The sequence below is a fragment of the Antennarius striatus genome, chromosome 2 (assembly GCF_040054535.1).
Source record: "Antennarius striatus isolate MH-2024 chromosome 2, ASM4005453v1, whole genome shotgun sequence".
NCBI lineage: Eukaryota > Metazoa > Chordata > Actinopteri > Lophiiformes > Antennariidae > Antennarius > Antennarius striatus.
Genome location: NC_090777.1, coordinates 11,767,749 through 11,782,984, shown reverse-complemented (window position 1 = coordinate 11,782,984; position 15,236 = coordinate 11,767,749). Strand labels below are relative to the sequence as shown.

General features: G+C 40.1%; 2 protein-coding genes across 4 annotated transcripts; one reads left to right on the top strand and one right to left on the bottom strand.

The window, feature by feature from the left end:
* Positions 1 to 60: 60 nt before the first annotated feature.
* On the bottom strand, positions 61 to 2,557 carry LOC137603481 (ras association domain-containing protein 8-like). Its single transcript, XM_068327002.1, has 3 exons — positions 2,511 to 2,557; positions 2,178 to 2,290; positions 61 to 2,106 (listed from the first exon to the last, which is right to left on the bottom strand). The coding sequence occupies exons 2-3, from the start codon at positions 2,278 to 2,280 to the stop codon at positions 782 to 784; spliced, it is 1,428 nt and encodes a 475-aa protein (XP_068183103.1). The 5' UTR covers positions 2,281 to 2,290; positions 2,511 to 2,557; the 3' UTR covers positions 61 to 781.
* A 1,598-nt stretch (positions 2,558 to 4,155) lies between these two features.
* Positions 4,156 to 13,531, top strand: ampd1 (adenosine monophosphate deaminase 1 (isoform M)). 3 transcript variants are annotated; one of them, XM_068305310.1, is made up of 15 exons: positions 4,156 to 4,266; positions 6,720 to 6,885; positions 7,146 to 7,293; positions 8,492 to 8,657; positions 8,760 to 8,979; positions 9,063 to 9,192; positions 9,624 to 9,818; positions 10,198 to 10,329; positions 10,478 to 10,641; positions 10,739 to 10,865; positions 11,169 to 11,332; positions 11,491 to 11,611; positions 12,294 to 12,467; positions 12,754 to 12,864; positions 13,146 to 13,531. In XM_068305310.1, exons 1-15 carry the CDS (start codon positions 4,245 to 4,247, stop codon positions 13,299 to 13,301), a joined length of 2,196 nt encoding a protein of 731 aa, XP_068161411.1. In that variant the 5' UTR covers positions 4,156 to 4,244; the 3' UTR covers positions 13,302 to 13,531. The 3 variants fall into 3 exon arrangements, with proteins under 3 accessions (XP_068161411.1, XP_068161418.1, XP_068161401.1); XM_068305317.1 differs by lacking the exon at positions 4,156 to 4,266 and adding an exon at positions 5,884 to 5,899; XM_068305300.1 differs by lacking the exon at positions 4,156 to 4,266 and adding an exon at positions 6,453 to 6,510.
* The last annotated feature ends 1,705 nt before the right edge of the window (positions 13,532 to 15,236 follow it).

Genomic DNA, 15,236 nt, shown 5'->3' with positions numbered 1-15,236 from the left:
CTACAAAAGAAGTAACTGTGAAAGCAACTATCTCAAGGACCACAACTGGGCAGGGCATTGTTTCATGACATGCCAACAGTTGTCTTTAATTTGAGCAAGTAGTGCCTTTTAATAATGATACCATGTACAAATCTTCCAGAGAAGCTTGTGACACACTTCCAGCCCTTTTCAGATGAACTTAACAAAGTCACACAGACACTAAAATGTATGAAACATAATTAAATGTGTCCACAGGTATCCAAACTTCTCAAAGAAGCACTGAAACAGACTGGATCTCATGGAATTTTAAAAATCACTTAATTTTTGCCTTTGGTAACATGTCGGTCTTTACATACAGATGGAAATTACACTGAAAAGGACTACTTTGCTGGGAATGCTTATTTTGTACCTAATGTTTATCTAATAAAATAAACGGCATTCCAAGCGTAACTTAAACATATGGTTAACAAACTCTTCATTCACTATCGGTTCATTTGAGATGTATAGATATGCATCACTGTTTAATGCATTGTAAAGGAGTTTGAATTTGAAAAGTAAACTTTCAGAGCTATTTCTTTTCAGACATCAGCTAATCTTACCTGTTCCCCTCCAGAACCAAAGTGGGCTGATTTCTATTGTAAACCAATTTTACCACTAGGGAGCTCCCTTGTAACACTTATGAATGGTAAATACCGGATAGCAATACAGTACTCAAGTGAAACCACCAATAAGCATATTTGAAATGACCACAACTGGTGCTCAGCAAAGCTTGCATAATGTAATCTCTGGATACAAGTTATTTCTAAACCTTGGTACTTCCCAGGTATATTGTGAGCTCTGAGCGGTGGATCACCTTCTTCTTGGTCTGCGACTGAGAGCTCTGGGACTCAGACCAGCGTGTCCACCACTCCCTCAGCTCAGTGGGACCCGTGGGCCGGCGTTCCCTTATCAGGCTGGAGCTAAGTGGAGCATGAGGAGAGTTTAACTCCTCTCTGGGCTGGAGCTTCCTGTTGATATTTACATCATCCTCTGGATGAGATTGCTGCCACTTTAGCTCCTTAGTTGGAATAACTGAATTCCCAGTGGCGGTTGCTGCATGTGCATCAGTTTTTGAATCCATTTTTGAATCCTCTTCAACATGAGCAGCAAAGAAATCAAGACCCTGAATTTTGCGCTTGTACTCCTCCAGTTTGGGTTTACACTCTGCTGCTTTGGCCTTCATCTCAAGGAACTGATCTTGCAAATCTCTCTCATAAACTTCTTCTGCCTTTAATTCATTCTCCCAAAATTTGATCTGCTCCATCTCCTCTTCAGTCATCCTCTGCTGAGCTTCCTGCTCGGCTTTTCTGGCCTTCTGCTTTTCCTCAAGCTCAGATATCTTATTGTCTAGCTGTGCTATCTGGACCTGTAAGTCATGCAAACAACTGAGCTGATGTATTATCGTTTCACCTAAACTGTTTTTTTCCTCCTCAGTTGTTGCACAGCTTGAAATGTACAGGCCATCAGATTTAGCTTCCTGACTTTGCTTGGAATGTTTACTCACTTTTGCCCTGGTCTGACTCCCCATACAACACGATGTTTGATGATCCAAGTCTGACTTTAAACTTTTCTGACCTTTGACTTTGCTTTTACTACTTTGACCTGAATCAAGAGTGAGAGAAAAATCCCAAGAAAAACGATTCTTTCTATCAATCCTCTTATTGATTTCCCCTTCATTGGCAGTACTGTAGACCTTGCTTTTCCCGAGATTCTCCAGCCATTCCCAAGCCTCCTCCATGAGTGTTAGAGACTTTCTTTTAGGCCTTTTCAAGTTTTCCCTTTGCTGCTCAGCGTCCTGTCTTAAAGATGATAAAGGCGGCATGCTCCGGCGATGCAAAGTTAGTGAGCAGCTGCCTCGCCGCGCCCTACCTACATCTTTTCTTCTCAACGGCGGGCAAGGTTGATATCTGCCAACTTTCGTCCTACTCATTTCCTCCCAGACTGATGGTCCGTTATGCAGAAGTGTGAATTTGACCTCCCTGGCCTGCTCCCCGTACTTGTCGAGAGTCTCCAGAAGGCACTCATTGGGTGTCATACATCGCTCAAAGTCTTTGAACGTCTCTCTTAATGTGTAGCGTCCAGGTTGTCCTAAAGAGAAAGATGAGTGTTGCTATAAACGCAGTTTGTCAGATCATTAATCATAAGTCCCGTAGACATACCCAGTGCTTGGGCCAGAGCGATAACCACTTCCTGGCATGTTGTTTCCTCAGTAACTCCACAGACCACACGCGGAATTCCGTCCACAGTCACTTTCACTTCCATTGTACCCAATCTGGGATTTCAAAGGAGCAGAAGACTTCTCTCATTGGTATACACTGATTATTTTACTTGTATGTTTTTTGGGAGAGTGGTGTAGTTTCCATATAAATGCATTAACATTCACATGGGCAAGATTAAAAAATGTCTACAGCAACTGTGACCCCCCATAACATTGAAAAACAAAAATAATTGATGAAAAGAAAGATCCATTCCAAAATATCATCAGGACCTACCTGCGTATCTTGTCAGCAGTACAGATGGTCAGACCTCTCTGCTCTGAGTGAATGTTCTGTTTGGGAGGAACATTAGAGCAGTTAAGGCTAATTAAAATTCCTGACAGACTTTAGTACCCACCCAAGTGATAACATCCCCATTTTGCCTGACAAATGGCAAGATTAACTTTTTAATGCAACAGAAAAAAAGGTATTAAAGACATTTTGTGACTTTTAGTAGTAAGGTGGTATGAAGTACAATCCCAGTCCCTAACATAATTATAATTGTAATCGTAAAACAATCAGAACATTAAATTAAAATAAATACTCCAAGGACAAGATGAAAACTTGTACTTGGGCAACCTCAATTCTTTTTGTAAAAATGTGTTACGACTTGGCTGGATTGCCCAACAATTGAAGAGATCGGATGGTAACAGGTGAAAGGATCGTGATTTATTATGGAAGGATTGTCTGCCCAGAGATCAGTCCATTCACAAGCATTGATTGGAAAAGGTTCATCACTTCTTAAAAATCTGTACTCAGTTTAAGAATAACATAACATACTTGTATTCTGTATTCCAATGTAAAAGGACTCATAGAATTATATTTTTATTGTCATTTTGCGTAACTCTCTAAAGTTTTATAAAACGTGTCTGGAAACGTGAATCTGTATTCACCATGTTTACTTTATATCTGGGTAGTGTTCTTATTCTTTCCAACAGGAAGTGTGATAGCAGTCCCAAAAGAATGCCTAAACATGGTGAATGTGTGATGATCAAGCACAGACTTATTCCTCACTGAGCAACAAGTCACCAGTGAACTTGACTACCATAATATTCAAAACCAAAGAAAACATTCTTATATGACACTGATTTTATCTATTGCAATTATTAAATATTAAATATGTGAATGGGGGTTCATCTTTTGTATTTGACAACTTGGTGTTCATTACTTTCGTGTTTAGAAAAAGGGAAAGGGGAGCCCTTCCACAGTCAAACCAGAAGCTTTACAGGGGAGCACCTGTTGCAGTTTGGTAGTGTCTGACATGAAGTAACATGAGTAAACTTGAACTCCCTGCTCCCTCCTGCATGTAAACCTTGTTTTCAGCTCATTATAATCTCTTGGGCTCATGGTGAAGAATATCCAAAAGAAAACTTTCCTTTCAGTTCTACAACTAAATTCTACAACTCTTTGGACTCTTTGCAGTAAATCTATGAACATTTCTAGAAAAAACAAACCTAGCCTTCATTGTGCTCATTGACCAAGATTTGCAACTAAGGGTTCATTCATTCATTCACTGGTTAGTTGTTTGTTTGTTCGTTCACTCGCTTTCTCGGTTGTTCGTTCACTCGCTTTCTCGGTCCTTGGTTCATTCGTTCGTTCAGTTGTTTTTTTCCACACGTTCCATGTGCAGAGCCTCCTATGTGCATGTGCATGGTACCCAGGGCTGATGAGTTATATAATATGAGTCCACTCGTGCACATATCTCAGTCTCTGTTTCCTTCATGCTGTGCCTGTCAGTGAGTGTTGTGTACATGCTTAGACAACTTAAAATAGATTTGTATGTGGATGACTTCCCTGTTACTTTAAGGCATGTCCCATGAAGGCACTGCAGGCTCTGCTTACACTTGAAGCCAGGGAAGCTTAATATTGCACAGACCTAGTTCAGGGCTCCACACTGCACCGCTCCAGTGGTCCAGAACACGACCACCCTCCACCAGTCTTCAAGGAACATTTCACTGGAAGATTGTCACCATGCCTAAAGTCTTAGTACCAGGTGAGTGTGGGCAGAAGGATTGCTGGCTTGAACATGCACTCTGACCTGTAGAAAGAGGAATTTTTTTATAACATTTTGACACCAACTCCTTAATATAAAGATGAAATGAAAGCTCTAAACAAAAGAGCAATTTAATTTTTGTAAAAAATGAAAAAAACAAAATAGTCGATCTGTCAGTCAAAATATCTCCCTCTTGTCTGCTTTTTGAGACACATGAAAGGAATGGAAGTGAAAACTCAAAATTTCACACCCCTGCCTTACTTTATGGAATATGAACAGCTGCTGAAGAAACGTAATCCCATATGTTCACCAGTGTTTCATCCTCACTCTATGATTCCAACAAGTTTAATGAATAATAAAATGTTCGTATCTATTTTGACTAACACTGTGTCCTTCTTTTCTCCCCATAAAATATTTTAATAGAAAAATACCTTTTTTCCTAATTTCCACTTGGTAATTTTTTTGAACTTGTTAAGTACTAGTTAAATCATCATATCCCAATTTGCCACAGAAATCGAGTGCGATGTTGCGGGAGATGGATCATGCGGCTCAGTGTATTTTGCTCTATCATTACTACTATTTTAAATCATGTTGTAATGGTCGCTAATTATAGGCATGCCTCCTCCAGGCATCGGGCAACTGGCAAGAATGAAATTGTGTAATCAATCAAGAGTTTTGAAAGGTGAAAAATAGATATGCGTTGGTCTGACAGCTGCTGTCTGGGGAGTTTGGTTTCACATCTGATGTGGCGGTTGTAATGATTTAGCCGTGCTGGTGTAGATTATGTGTTTGAATTTGTTGTGATATTCTGATGAGACTGCAGTGATTTCACACCAGTGTGGTCATATGGTGCATGCAGGCCAGCCTCACAACCAGCCAGACAAGGTGTTGGTAGAACTGATCAAGTTCAAATGAGCCTTATATTAAAGTGACGGTTTACATAGATCACAAAAACAGATTCTGTGGCTTCACACCAGTAGGATTTAGTCACTCTGGTATTTTTATTTGCAGGAGGTTTGAGATGGAAGGGAACTGAATTCAGCGTACTAACCTATGTTTGAGACATAACCACACTTACTTTCACCTTGCATAAGACCTTTTCCTTACTCAGCAGAGAGAGGAAGTGAGTATGGTGCTGAGAGGCTGGAGTCTTGAGAAAGATGTGTAGCTCAAGAAACACATGGTTTCCTCAATGGATGTGAAGCCACATCATCCAATATTAGTCCATTTGAATTCAATTATTATTCATTGTAATGTATTTGTGTATATCACAATCATGATTTATATTTAAGAGTCAGTTGTCCTTGTCTTTATTCATCCATATACTATATGTTAACATAATCCCATTAATGTATTTGTATTCTCATTTAAGTCTCATTTCTAGTTTCCTCTTATATCCATTCTATTGTATGTATTTCGAGTCAATGTTATATATTGTGAATAACTGGTGAAAATGCAGCATTTTACGTCCCATATTCCTTACTATGGTGATTATATGATGGATGTTGTTTTATTAAAACACAGTTTGGATGTCACCTTCCTGTATGCTGCCTTTTTAACGAATGCGTTTCTAACACTCTCTTTTTTTGGTTTGACCCTGGGTGGTGCTACTTTCTATGATCAGGTCAAGAGAGTAAGTATAGTGGGTGAGAAGGAGAACCCAAACCCTCTTCAGTCATATGTGTCAAACTAGAATTGCTACCTTAGAGCTGAAAGCTTTGGATCTTGGGTAGAACATGCATGCAACAAGCGCACTTTGTCCTAGAGAGAGGTCTTCTGTTTCTTAGGCATCATGTAATACCTTGCATACTGCTTGTTGTCAGCGTGTTAATTATGAACCTCCAATGCTTGTTTGGTTCGTGGCTCTAGTCTCCTTGGACCTCAACCCTTTTTTCTTGTAATCTTTTATATATAGAGACATTACTGTATGAAGCATCTCATGTATGCCCTAGTAAAGTCACCTGCACACCTTGTATTATTATAAATTACAAAATGTAAAAATAATACAAAAAGATAAAAGATGATAAGAAAACGGGGTTTAGATATAAAGGTTTTACTATATGCTTATGTATCCATGTGAGTCGAGCCAACTGTCTGTCAGTGCTTTATCACTGTAGTTCCATATGCATGGAACTTTGTGTTTGCAGCCCAGACCAGAGGTCAGAGTTGCAGACATGTAAAGACTGAGTCAATCTTTGGTCATGTATACAACGCATGTGCTGGAGTCTTTACACGTCAGGTTAGGTAAGATATGTGCCCTTTCTATGTCATAGATGTAGTATGTCATGTGCACCATTCATTTATTGTGAATTGACCTCATTTTTGCAGCACACATTAGAAAACCTTCTGTTTGTGCCTGGCCTCTCAGTCGTAGTCATAATGTGGTCCATGATATGACGTGAGCATACTCCATTTCTATAAGTAGTGAAAGGTGTCTTCGCTGTCCCTGACAGAGACCGATGACAAGATGCGAGCCTTTGCTGAAGAGGTCTTCGCATCTGAGACTAAAAGTGAGCACATGCGTGATGAAATCTCCATGTTTGACGTGTCTGAGGACTGTCCCATCGTCCACAGTGAGATGGCCCTCCATCTACACACTGACGACAATGTGGAGAAGCGGTAAGATGAGAAATGAACAATTTTTATTTCACTACACTACACTACCACATGTATAGGATCACAACACAAAACTTCTCAAGGTTTTATAGAATAGATTTTTGGCACGATTTAATAATGGTAGGTTCCCTGACTGAACAGAGCAAATTTACAACATATAGTTGGTATTCATTTGTGATGACATTCAGCTAGTCTTCAGCACAAGTTGAAACTTTGACAGTAGATTAATCCAACTATTAAGCCTCACTTCTCCTTATCCACAGCAAGAGGCTTCAGCGAAGCTGTAAATTAGCTGTGCCTGTCGCTGCTTCAACTGGAGCCGATATGGTGGCAGTGGATGTGGATACACCCACCTACCTGGAAGTGCCAGACTTCCAGAGAGTGGCCATCATCGGAGACTACGCCTCCGGGGTACAGTTGTGTGACAGACAGACGGACAGACGGACAGAGGGACAGAGGGACAGAGAGAGAGAGAGAGAGAGAGACAGAGAGAGAGAGAGAGAGAGAGAGAGAGAGAGAGAGAGAGAGAGAGCGCTCTGTATTAGTATTTTTAAAGATGTAGAATCAACCTCTTTGAGGTTTTAGGAAATATATATATTTCAAACATTTTTCTCAAATACCTTGAGCACTAAAAACAAATGTTTTCTGTGTGTTAATGAATATTCCTTGGTTCGTAGCTACCAGACAACCTTTCTTATGTTACCCTTGGCTAAAGTTAACATGGAGACAGGAAGGGCTGACTTTCCCTTTTACTGACACCAGTATATGGATCAGCGTCCTTCCACCATCCCATGAATGGAGCTGATCTGAGAGCAGGCGAGGGTTTAGGTTTCATGACCGTGTGTTTGACATTTACATAGAAAGAAACACTGGGCTGACTGATATTTCTCTGAGCTTACTCAAAACTTCATATTTGTCATGATGCAGTTCATGTGTGTTGATTATGAGTGAAAAATGTACCTTTTAAAATGAGATTTTTAAGATTTTAATGTCCAAACTCCTGAAGTCCAGTCTCCTAGGATTCATCATGCTTCACAAACAGCTCCCTGCTGGAGTGTCTCAGAATACCTTGAGAAACGGTGTTGCAAAATGAATTCCAACTTACACAGGAAAGCAATGTGCACATGATAAAATAGATGCTGTACTCTCACTTTTAGTTTTGGAGAGGCTTCATTGAATGGCACAAAATGCAAAGTGAGATCACAACTAGCTTACCTTATTTGTTGTAAAAAAAAGGAAAAAAAAAAAGACTTTCACCAAAATATCTGCCCTCTGCATTCATCAGGATGAAGGACCTCTGGCTTCATGATTGCATAAACTGTAAACAAACAACAAGGAAAACAGGAATAATATGGCATAATAAAACTGCATTGGTATTATACAACACAGTTTCAAAACAAAAAATCATAGCTTCTAACAACAAATGTAAGCCTGCTGTTATATTAGTATCATCAATTAAACTATGGCTCAAATCCAGCGCATATTTCATCTTGATTTTGAAATCAATGCCTCAACATTTAACTAAGCTACAGGCTATATTATTCTTACATTTGTTATGGGTAGTTTTGCAAATGCCAATATCATTTGTCACATCTCTATCTGCTATCAGGTGACCATGGATGACTTTGAGTTGTCCTGTAAGGGTGTGTACCGAGCCTTGACCATCAGGGAGAAGTACATGAAGCTCGCCTTCCAGCGCTTCCCGCGGACGGCCTCCCAATACCTCCGCGACATTGAAGGAGAGACCTTCAAACCTGAAGATCAGGTGCAGCCAGGTTAGGAAAGAAGATGATGAAGGAACGGAAGCTCAAGAAGATTTTTGCACTTTTAGGTCTGCACAATGCTGAATTTGTATGTTTGTACAATCCCTCTATCAGTCTTCACATCTCCACCAAAGAATGGGGAGGATCCCTTTGATGCCAACAACTTGCCAAAGGATCTGGGGTACGTTGCTCGTATGAAGGATGGTGTCATCTATGTGTACAACGACACCACAGCAGCTGACAAACATCAGCCCAAGGACCTGCCCTGCCCTGACTACAATACCTTCATTGATGACATGAACTTCCTCATCGCTCTCATTGCACAGGGCCCAACGTGAGTACTCTAAAAGACTGTTTTGAATTTTACCTGCATGTTATCTCAGTTGTTATGTTACTGTCTTGTCTCGTATTGTGCAGTAAGACTTACACTCACCGCCGTCTGAAGTTCCTCATGTCCAAGTTCAACGTGCATGAGATGCTGAATGAGATGGAGGAGATGAAGGAGCTGAAGATGAACCCCCACAGAGACTTTTACAACTGCAGGAAGGTAGCCATGAACAGCATTTATCTGACACTTAAGATTCAATAAAATGGGTACCAGTCCCACAAAGACTTGACTTTAGATGTAAATGAACAATAACATGAAATCTATGTACTTTCATTCCATTAAATAATATAAAAGATCTTGAAATACTACAGGAATTAAGATAATGTGTATTTAAATGATTTTAGGCATAAAAACAGGAACTTAAGAGTGTAAACTTTTAAAAAATGTCAATATTTTTTAGTTTATGATCATTTCAAAAATAGTCATAAATACATTTTAACAGCAGGTCTTTTACAGACTTGAAATTCAAACATTTCCTTCCACACTTTTCATTTATGCCTCTTGTGTGTGTCTTTAGTTCCCTCTTGTGACGTTGCAGAGTTATCACAACACGAGAGCAAAACCTTTCTAACTTTTCTCTGTTGCTCCAGGTGGACACACACATCCACGCTGCTGCCTGCATGAACCAGAAGCACCTGCTGCGCTTCATCAAGAGGTCTTACCGCGTGGACGCTGACCGCGTGGTCCACAAGCTGAAGGGCAGAGAGGTCACACTGAAGGAACTCTTCGAGTCACTTAACCTGCATCCTTATGACCTCACAGTGGACTCCCTGGATGTGCATGCCGTACGTGCTGCTAATCAGTATTCCTATTCTTATTCTTATTCTTATTAATAGCAACAATGATAATTAATCAGTTAATTTTATTTTCATTAAGTGGACTTTATAATGATATTTACATATCAACGATTAAAAAATTCAACATTAAAAATCAGTTTTTTGATACAATTTATTAACATTCACATTTTAATAAATACATTAAAGGAAGGATAAAAACATCACAGGGAAACATTTTAACATTTGATTTTTTTTATTCTTTTCAGTACTTGAGATCCAGACGTCTTTTTCCAGAACTGCTTTTGTTGCAACCTTTAGAATAAATCAACCAATTGTCTTGTTGCCACAGTTACACATCCTTGATCTGATTTTTATCGTCTCTGTGCAGGGGAGACAAACCTTCCAACGTTTCGATAAGTTCAATGCTAAGTACAACCCAGTGGGAGCCAGTGAGCTGCGTGATCTGTACATGAAGACAGAGAACTACATAAGTGGAGAGTATTTTGCCACCATCATCAAGGTCTGCTTGTACAGAAATAGAACAGAAAAAACACAGACAATGCAATAGATCGTGAAATACTATTTCCTGTCCTCTTGCGCAGTTACATAGATGATTGAGTACATACCAGATGCGATATGATCTTAACATTATGCTTGGTGTGAACCAGGAAGTAGCCAATGACCTAGAGGATGCAAAGTACCAGTATGCTGAACCTCGTCTGTCCATCTATGGTTGCAACCCGAATGAGTGGACCAAGCTCTCCAGTTGGTTTGTCAAGCACAAAGTCTTCTCCCCAAACCTCAAATGGATGATCCAAGTGCCCAGGATCTAGTAGGTTTCTGACCCAGCTGTGATGCAGATGGAAGATGCTTTATCCTAATATGTTATTGATTCATCCATTAACAAACAAACTCGTCGTTCTTCTTAGTGACATCTTCAGAGGAAGGGACTTTGTGCCCCACTTTGGCAAGATGTTGGAGAACATTTTCCTTCCCGTGTTCCAGGCAACCATTGATCCACAGTCCAATCCAGATCTCAGCATCTTCCTCCAGCATGTGAGTGACAAACAATATGATTACATCAGCTCAGAAACAACAAGACACAAATGGATTTATTAACTATGAATTAGGGACTGTAGAAATGTTACTAGTTAAAGACGAGCGATGCATCCCAGGTTATTTCATTAAATACAATACACTCCAAAAAGCTGTTTTTTCTTTGGATTTGTTCCTTCACTTGGGAAAGAAACATAAAGGCACATTTTAGACGTCCCTAGCCTAAACGTTACACACTGCAGGTCACCTTGCAGAGAGGCCTCATTCCCCTCCATAACTACCCGTTCATCTCCTGGAGTGTAGGTGACAGGTTTTGACAGTGTGGATGATGAGTCCAAGCACAGTGGTCACATGTTCTCCACCAAGAGCCCCAAACCAGAGGAGTGGGACATCGTCAAGAACCCCTCCTACACCTACTATATCTACTATATGTATGCCAACATCACTGTGCTCAACCAGCTCCGCAGGTCAGTCGTCTTTTCAGATGCTACATTTTGTGTTCTTTGTATATGTATATATTCTTTGTATATGTATATTTTCAACATCATGAGTTCATGCAATAATGCCTCATCACATTCGCTGCATCTCCTCTTCTCTAAACACTCAATATTTGTCTTCTCTCCAGACAGAGGGGAATGAACACCTTTATGTTCAGGCCTCACTGTGGTGAGGCTGGAGCTATCACCCATCTGTTGGCTGCTTTCATGACTGCTGACAACATCTCTCATGGCCTCAACCTCAAGAAGGTCAGTCCTGTCCTCATGAGGTACCTCCTCTCTTCAATTTCATTTAGAATTCATTCACACTTGATCAAGCAGCAAATTCCATATTTCACACATTGAAAGGTTTCCATTGTCCTGGATATGTGCAGCTGTACATATTAGTACAAATAGTATCGGTAGTACAAAAAGATCTGCTTCTTTATAAGTCAATTAACAAAGACTTTTTTTTTTCTTGATGTAATCTGTTATCTAAAACACCAAACGATATTCTGTCTGGATATTTAGAATTCTTAATCTGACTCAGGCATCTAAGATCTTCATTTTCAAAGCAACCCCTTAGAAAAAAGATTCCTTTTGACGACATACTGTATGTTTGAAACGCTGATCTAAAATCTTTTTTTTAAAAATCAGGGCTGCTATTGATCAGACCAGAATGGATTTTATCATCAACTTCTGTTAATACACTGTGCTCATCACTGGCTCATAAGGGTATTGATTGCTATTTGGCAATGATCTTTACTTCATCTTCGGCTTACAAGAATACTTTTTCTATTAATTTGAACCAATACAATAAATGGTGTAATGCCAGTATTTTCAAATGCTTGGTGCTGAAGACCAACTAAAAACGCCAGGCTTTTAATTATGTCAAAAGTCATTTGAGCCTCATCTTGTAAACTGATCATATCCACTTATCCTCCTCCATCAGACTCCTGTGCTGCAGTATCTGTACTTCTTGGCCCAGATCCCCATCGCCATGTCCCCCCTCAGCAACAACAGCCTGTTCCTGGAATATGCCAAGAACCCTCTGCTGGAGTTCCACAAGAAAGGCCTGGTGGTGTCTCTGTCCACCGATGACCCCATGCAGTTCCACTACACCAAGGTCTGAGCGCACACATAGAGGGCCTTCCGTTTATTGGATGTTCTATCTTGCAGATGATTGTTTTCATACACAGACATGCTTATAGCACACTCAGACACTGCAAATGTCTGCACAATTTACTGCTTATTAATGTGAATTACTGTTCACATGTACTAACTGTTACCTCTGCAGAATGATGCATCTTCATGGCAATGACATAAACTACAGCTGGTGGTTCACAAAGTCACAATGTCCACAAAGTCTCTGGTGTGAATCGGTAACTAAACCCAGGCCTTTATGTCCACAGGAGCCCCTGATGGAAGAGTATGCTATCGCAGCCCAGGTCTTTAAGCTCAGCACCTGTGATATGTGTGAGATCTCCAAGAACAGCGTGCTGCAGAGCGCCTTGTCTGATGAGGTAACAACTCCGAAGGAGCTCTCCACATGTGGAAATACTTTATTGAATTTTAGAGAACAATAACCTCAGATTTTTTTTTGTTTATACTTTTTATAGTTACTCCATCTATGGTACCTACTTCTGGTTCTGCTTTCTATACTGAAAAGAATCATTTCAAATCCTGTGATGCATGTCCAGATTTTAAGCTGCTGCTTATCAAAGAGATCCCACGTCATGATTTACTTAAATCAGATTTTATACGCACCGCAAAACATGCTTGTGGTTTTCTGTCTGCATTCCAGGAGAAAATCCATTTCTTGGGTATGGACTACCTGAAGGAGGGTCCAGAGGGAAATGACATCCGTAAGACCAACGTGGCCCAGATCCGTATGGCATATCGCTTTGAGACCTTGTGCTATGAGCTCAACCTCATCAAGGAAGGCTTGAAGGCTGAGTAAAAACTCTCAGACCCAACCCTCCTCTGTGGTGATGTAGAAAAAATTTTTACAACTGGTTTTCACAGTATGGTAATAAGGAATCTTCAAGAAACACACCTTCTAATACATCTATGTTCCCCCATTTGGATGAAAAAACATTTTGTCTTCACTTTTTGTTAGTGTGTGTGTATTCCATATGGAGAAATATCGTATGTAAGAATGAAAGGAAATAAAAACTCAAATAAAAAGTGTCTTGGTGGTTACCTCGTGATGCATTTCAAAATTTAATCTGAGTAACGTTGCCACATAAATCAGATTTATGGACTTTGCTTGGCAGTTCCACCGTTGCCTTGACATTCCTCATAAATTCAACTCTGAAACTTTAACATGATATTTATGGTTGGTTCCTCGATTCTTTTACACTCTACACTCAGATGCTGTCGTCTCTTTTAGAAATCTGTTTATCTGCATACTTACTTAGCTGGATCGGCAGGATGAAGAATAAATGTGTGCGTCCATCATCAAATGACTTTATGACAGTGTTGCACAATGCATTTACTGTTATTCATTGCCACAGCTTCCGTGATCAGTACCATTTCTGCTAAATACACATTACTGACAATTAAAATTAGGATTGTGTACATTTATTTTTCTCTAGATTGACTTCATATTTAATCTACTTCCATGAATGAAGATCAAATCTGAACTCAATTTAGAAGTCACGAGTGTTTTAAAAAAATCAAGACAGAGGTATTTTTGTGGCCTGTTGTTTTATTCAAATGACTAAAATAAATATATCGAGCATGTTGCAATTGTTCTCCAACATATCTTGTAAGTGGATTCTCAATAGCCCATAACAAAAAAACAAAAAAATCTCGTGATCCCAGGAATCCCAGGCCTTTATCCTGATGTGTGGTGTCACACAGGTGCAGCCCATAAAACAGAACTGATAATTCCCAGCGCGCCTGAAGACAGCAGTATTTATTCACTGATGACAGCTGCTGGAGTTGACATGATGACGTCTTCCTTCATGGATCGGGAGGATTCAGCCAAACTTTCTCACAGTCTCAGTGAATCAAGCTCCCCAGAAACACTTAAAGGAAAACAGGAAAGTTAACTGCTTGACTAGGAATAAGGGTCGTTGCGAGTAAAGCGGATAAGGCCCACAGAAGCTCCATCTCAACTTCTTTCACTCCTTCAGCAGGTTCGAACTGGACCGGCCCAAAAGGAGGAATAGCAGTGCACCAGGAATGAGGATACCGTTAACAGCAGCTGTACTATCACAAGTTCAGAAATAGTTCATGATATAATATATCAGAATAATGTCTCTGCATGAAAATGAGCAAAGTGATAGAGGTTCACAAAATTAAATGTTAGATGAAGAAACGCAGCATGACTCTGGGACAGAGATGTAAGTGTGACAATGGGACAAGAAAGAAGAAGAAGAATGTCAACTTTATTTATCTGTAACGGGGAAATTGTATTGTAAGCATGTGTCAGACCATGCATACAATATAATGTTGTGTATAGACCCCTGAAACAAACACAACACACTAGGGGCTTGTAGGGACGCAATTATTACAAACAAGCAGTACATGGGGGGCCAGAGTGACGGGTAACGACTTCAGGGTGTGTCCCAAATGAGCAGCTTGTAGGGGGGACGGCTCCTTGCTCAAGGGCACCGCGGCAATGACTGGTGAGTTGACACCTCCCGCTGTCAGCTCACACTCCTAGGATGGCTGGTGGGCGTGGGAATCGAGCCGACGATGTCTGATCATAAGGTGTCCACTCTACCACTGAGCCACTGCTGCCCCCTACAAGGAACGCCTTTAAGGAAATAAGGAAAGCGTACACATTTTAGACTGTTTATTGGCAACTTTATGTAAAGGAGCATTGGTAATTTATTAACATTTAAGTTTACAGTAAAATAATGCCTTCTACTAGTGAAACTATTTC

Excerpts from the sequence above, each read along its gene's own strand:
- LOC137603481 (XM_068327002.1), bottom strand. The coding sequence starts at position 2,280 with ATGGAAGTGAAAGTGACTGTGGACGGAATTCCGCGTGTGGTCTGTGGA. Across the intron at positions 2,107-2,177 it reads CGCTCTGGCCCAAGCACTGG|GACAACCTGGACGCTACACA; the intron begins GTATGTCTACGG and ends CTTTCTCTTTAG.
- ampd1 (XM_068305300.1), top strand. The coding sequence starts at position 6,468 with ATGTATACAACGCATGTGCTGGAGTCTTTACACGTCAGGTTAG. Across the intron at positions 11,333-11,490 it reads GTGCTCAACCAGCTCCGCAG|ACAGAGGGGAATGAACACCT; the intron begins GTCAGTCGTCTT and ends TCTTCTCTCCAG. Across the intron at positions 12,468-12,753 it reads TGCAGTTCCACTACACCAAG|GAGCCCCTGATGGAAGAGTA; the intron begins GTCTGAGCGCAC and ends TTATGTCCACAG.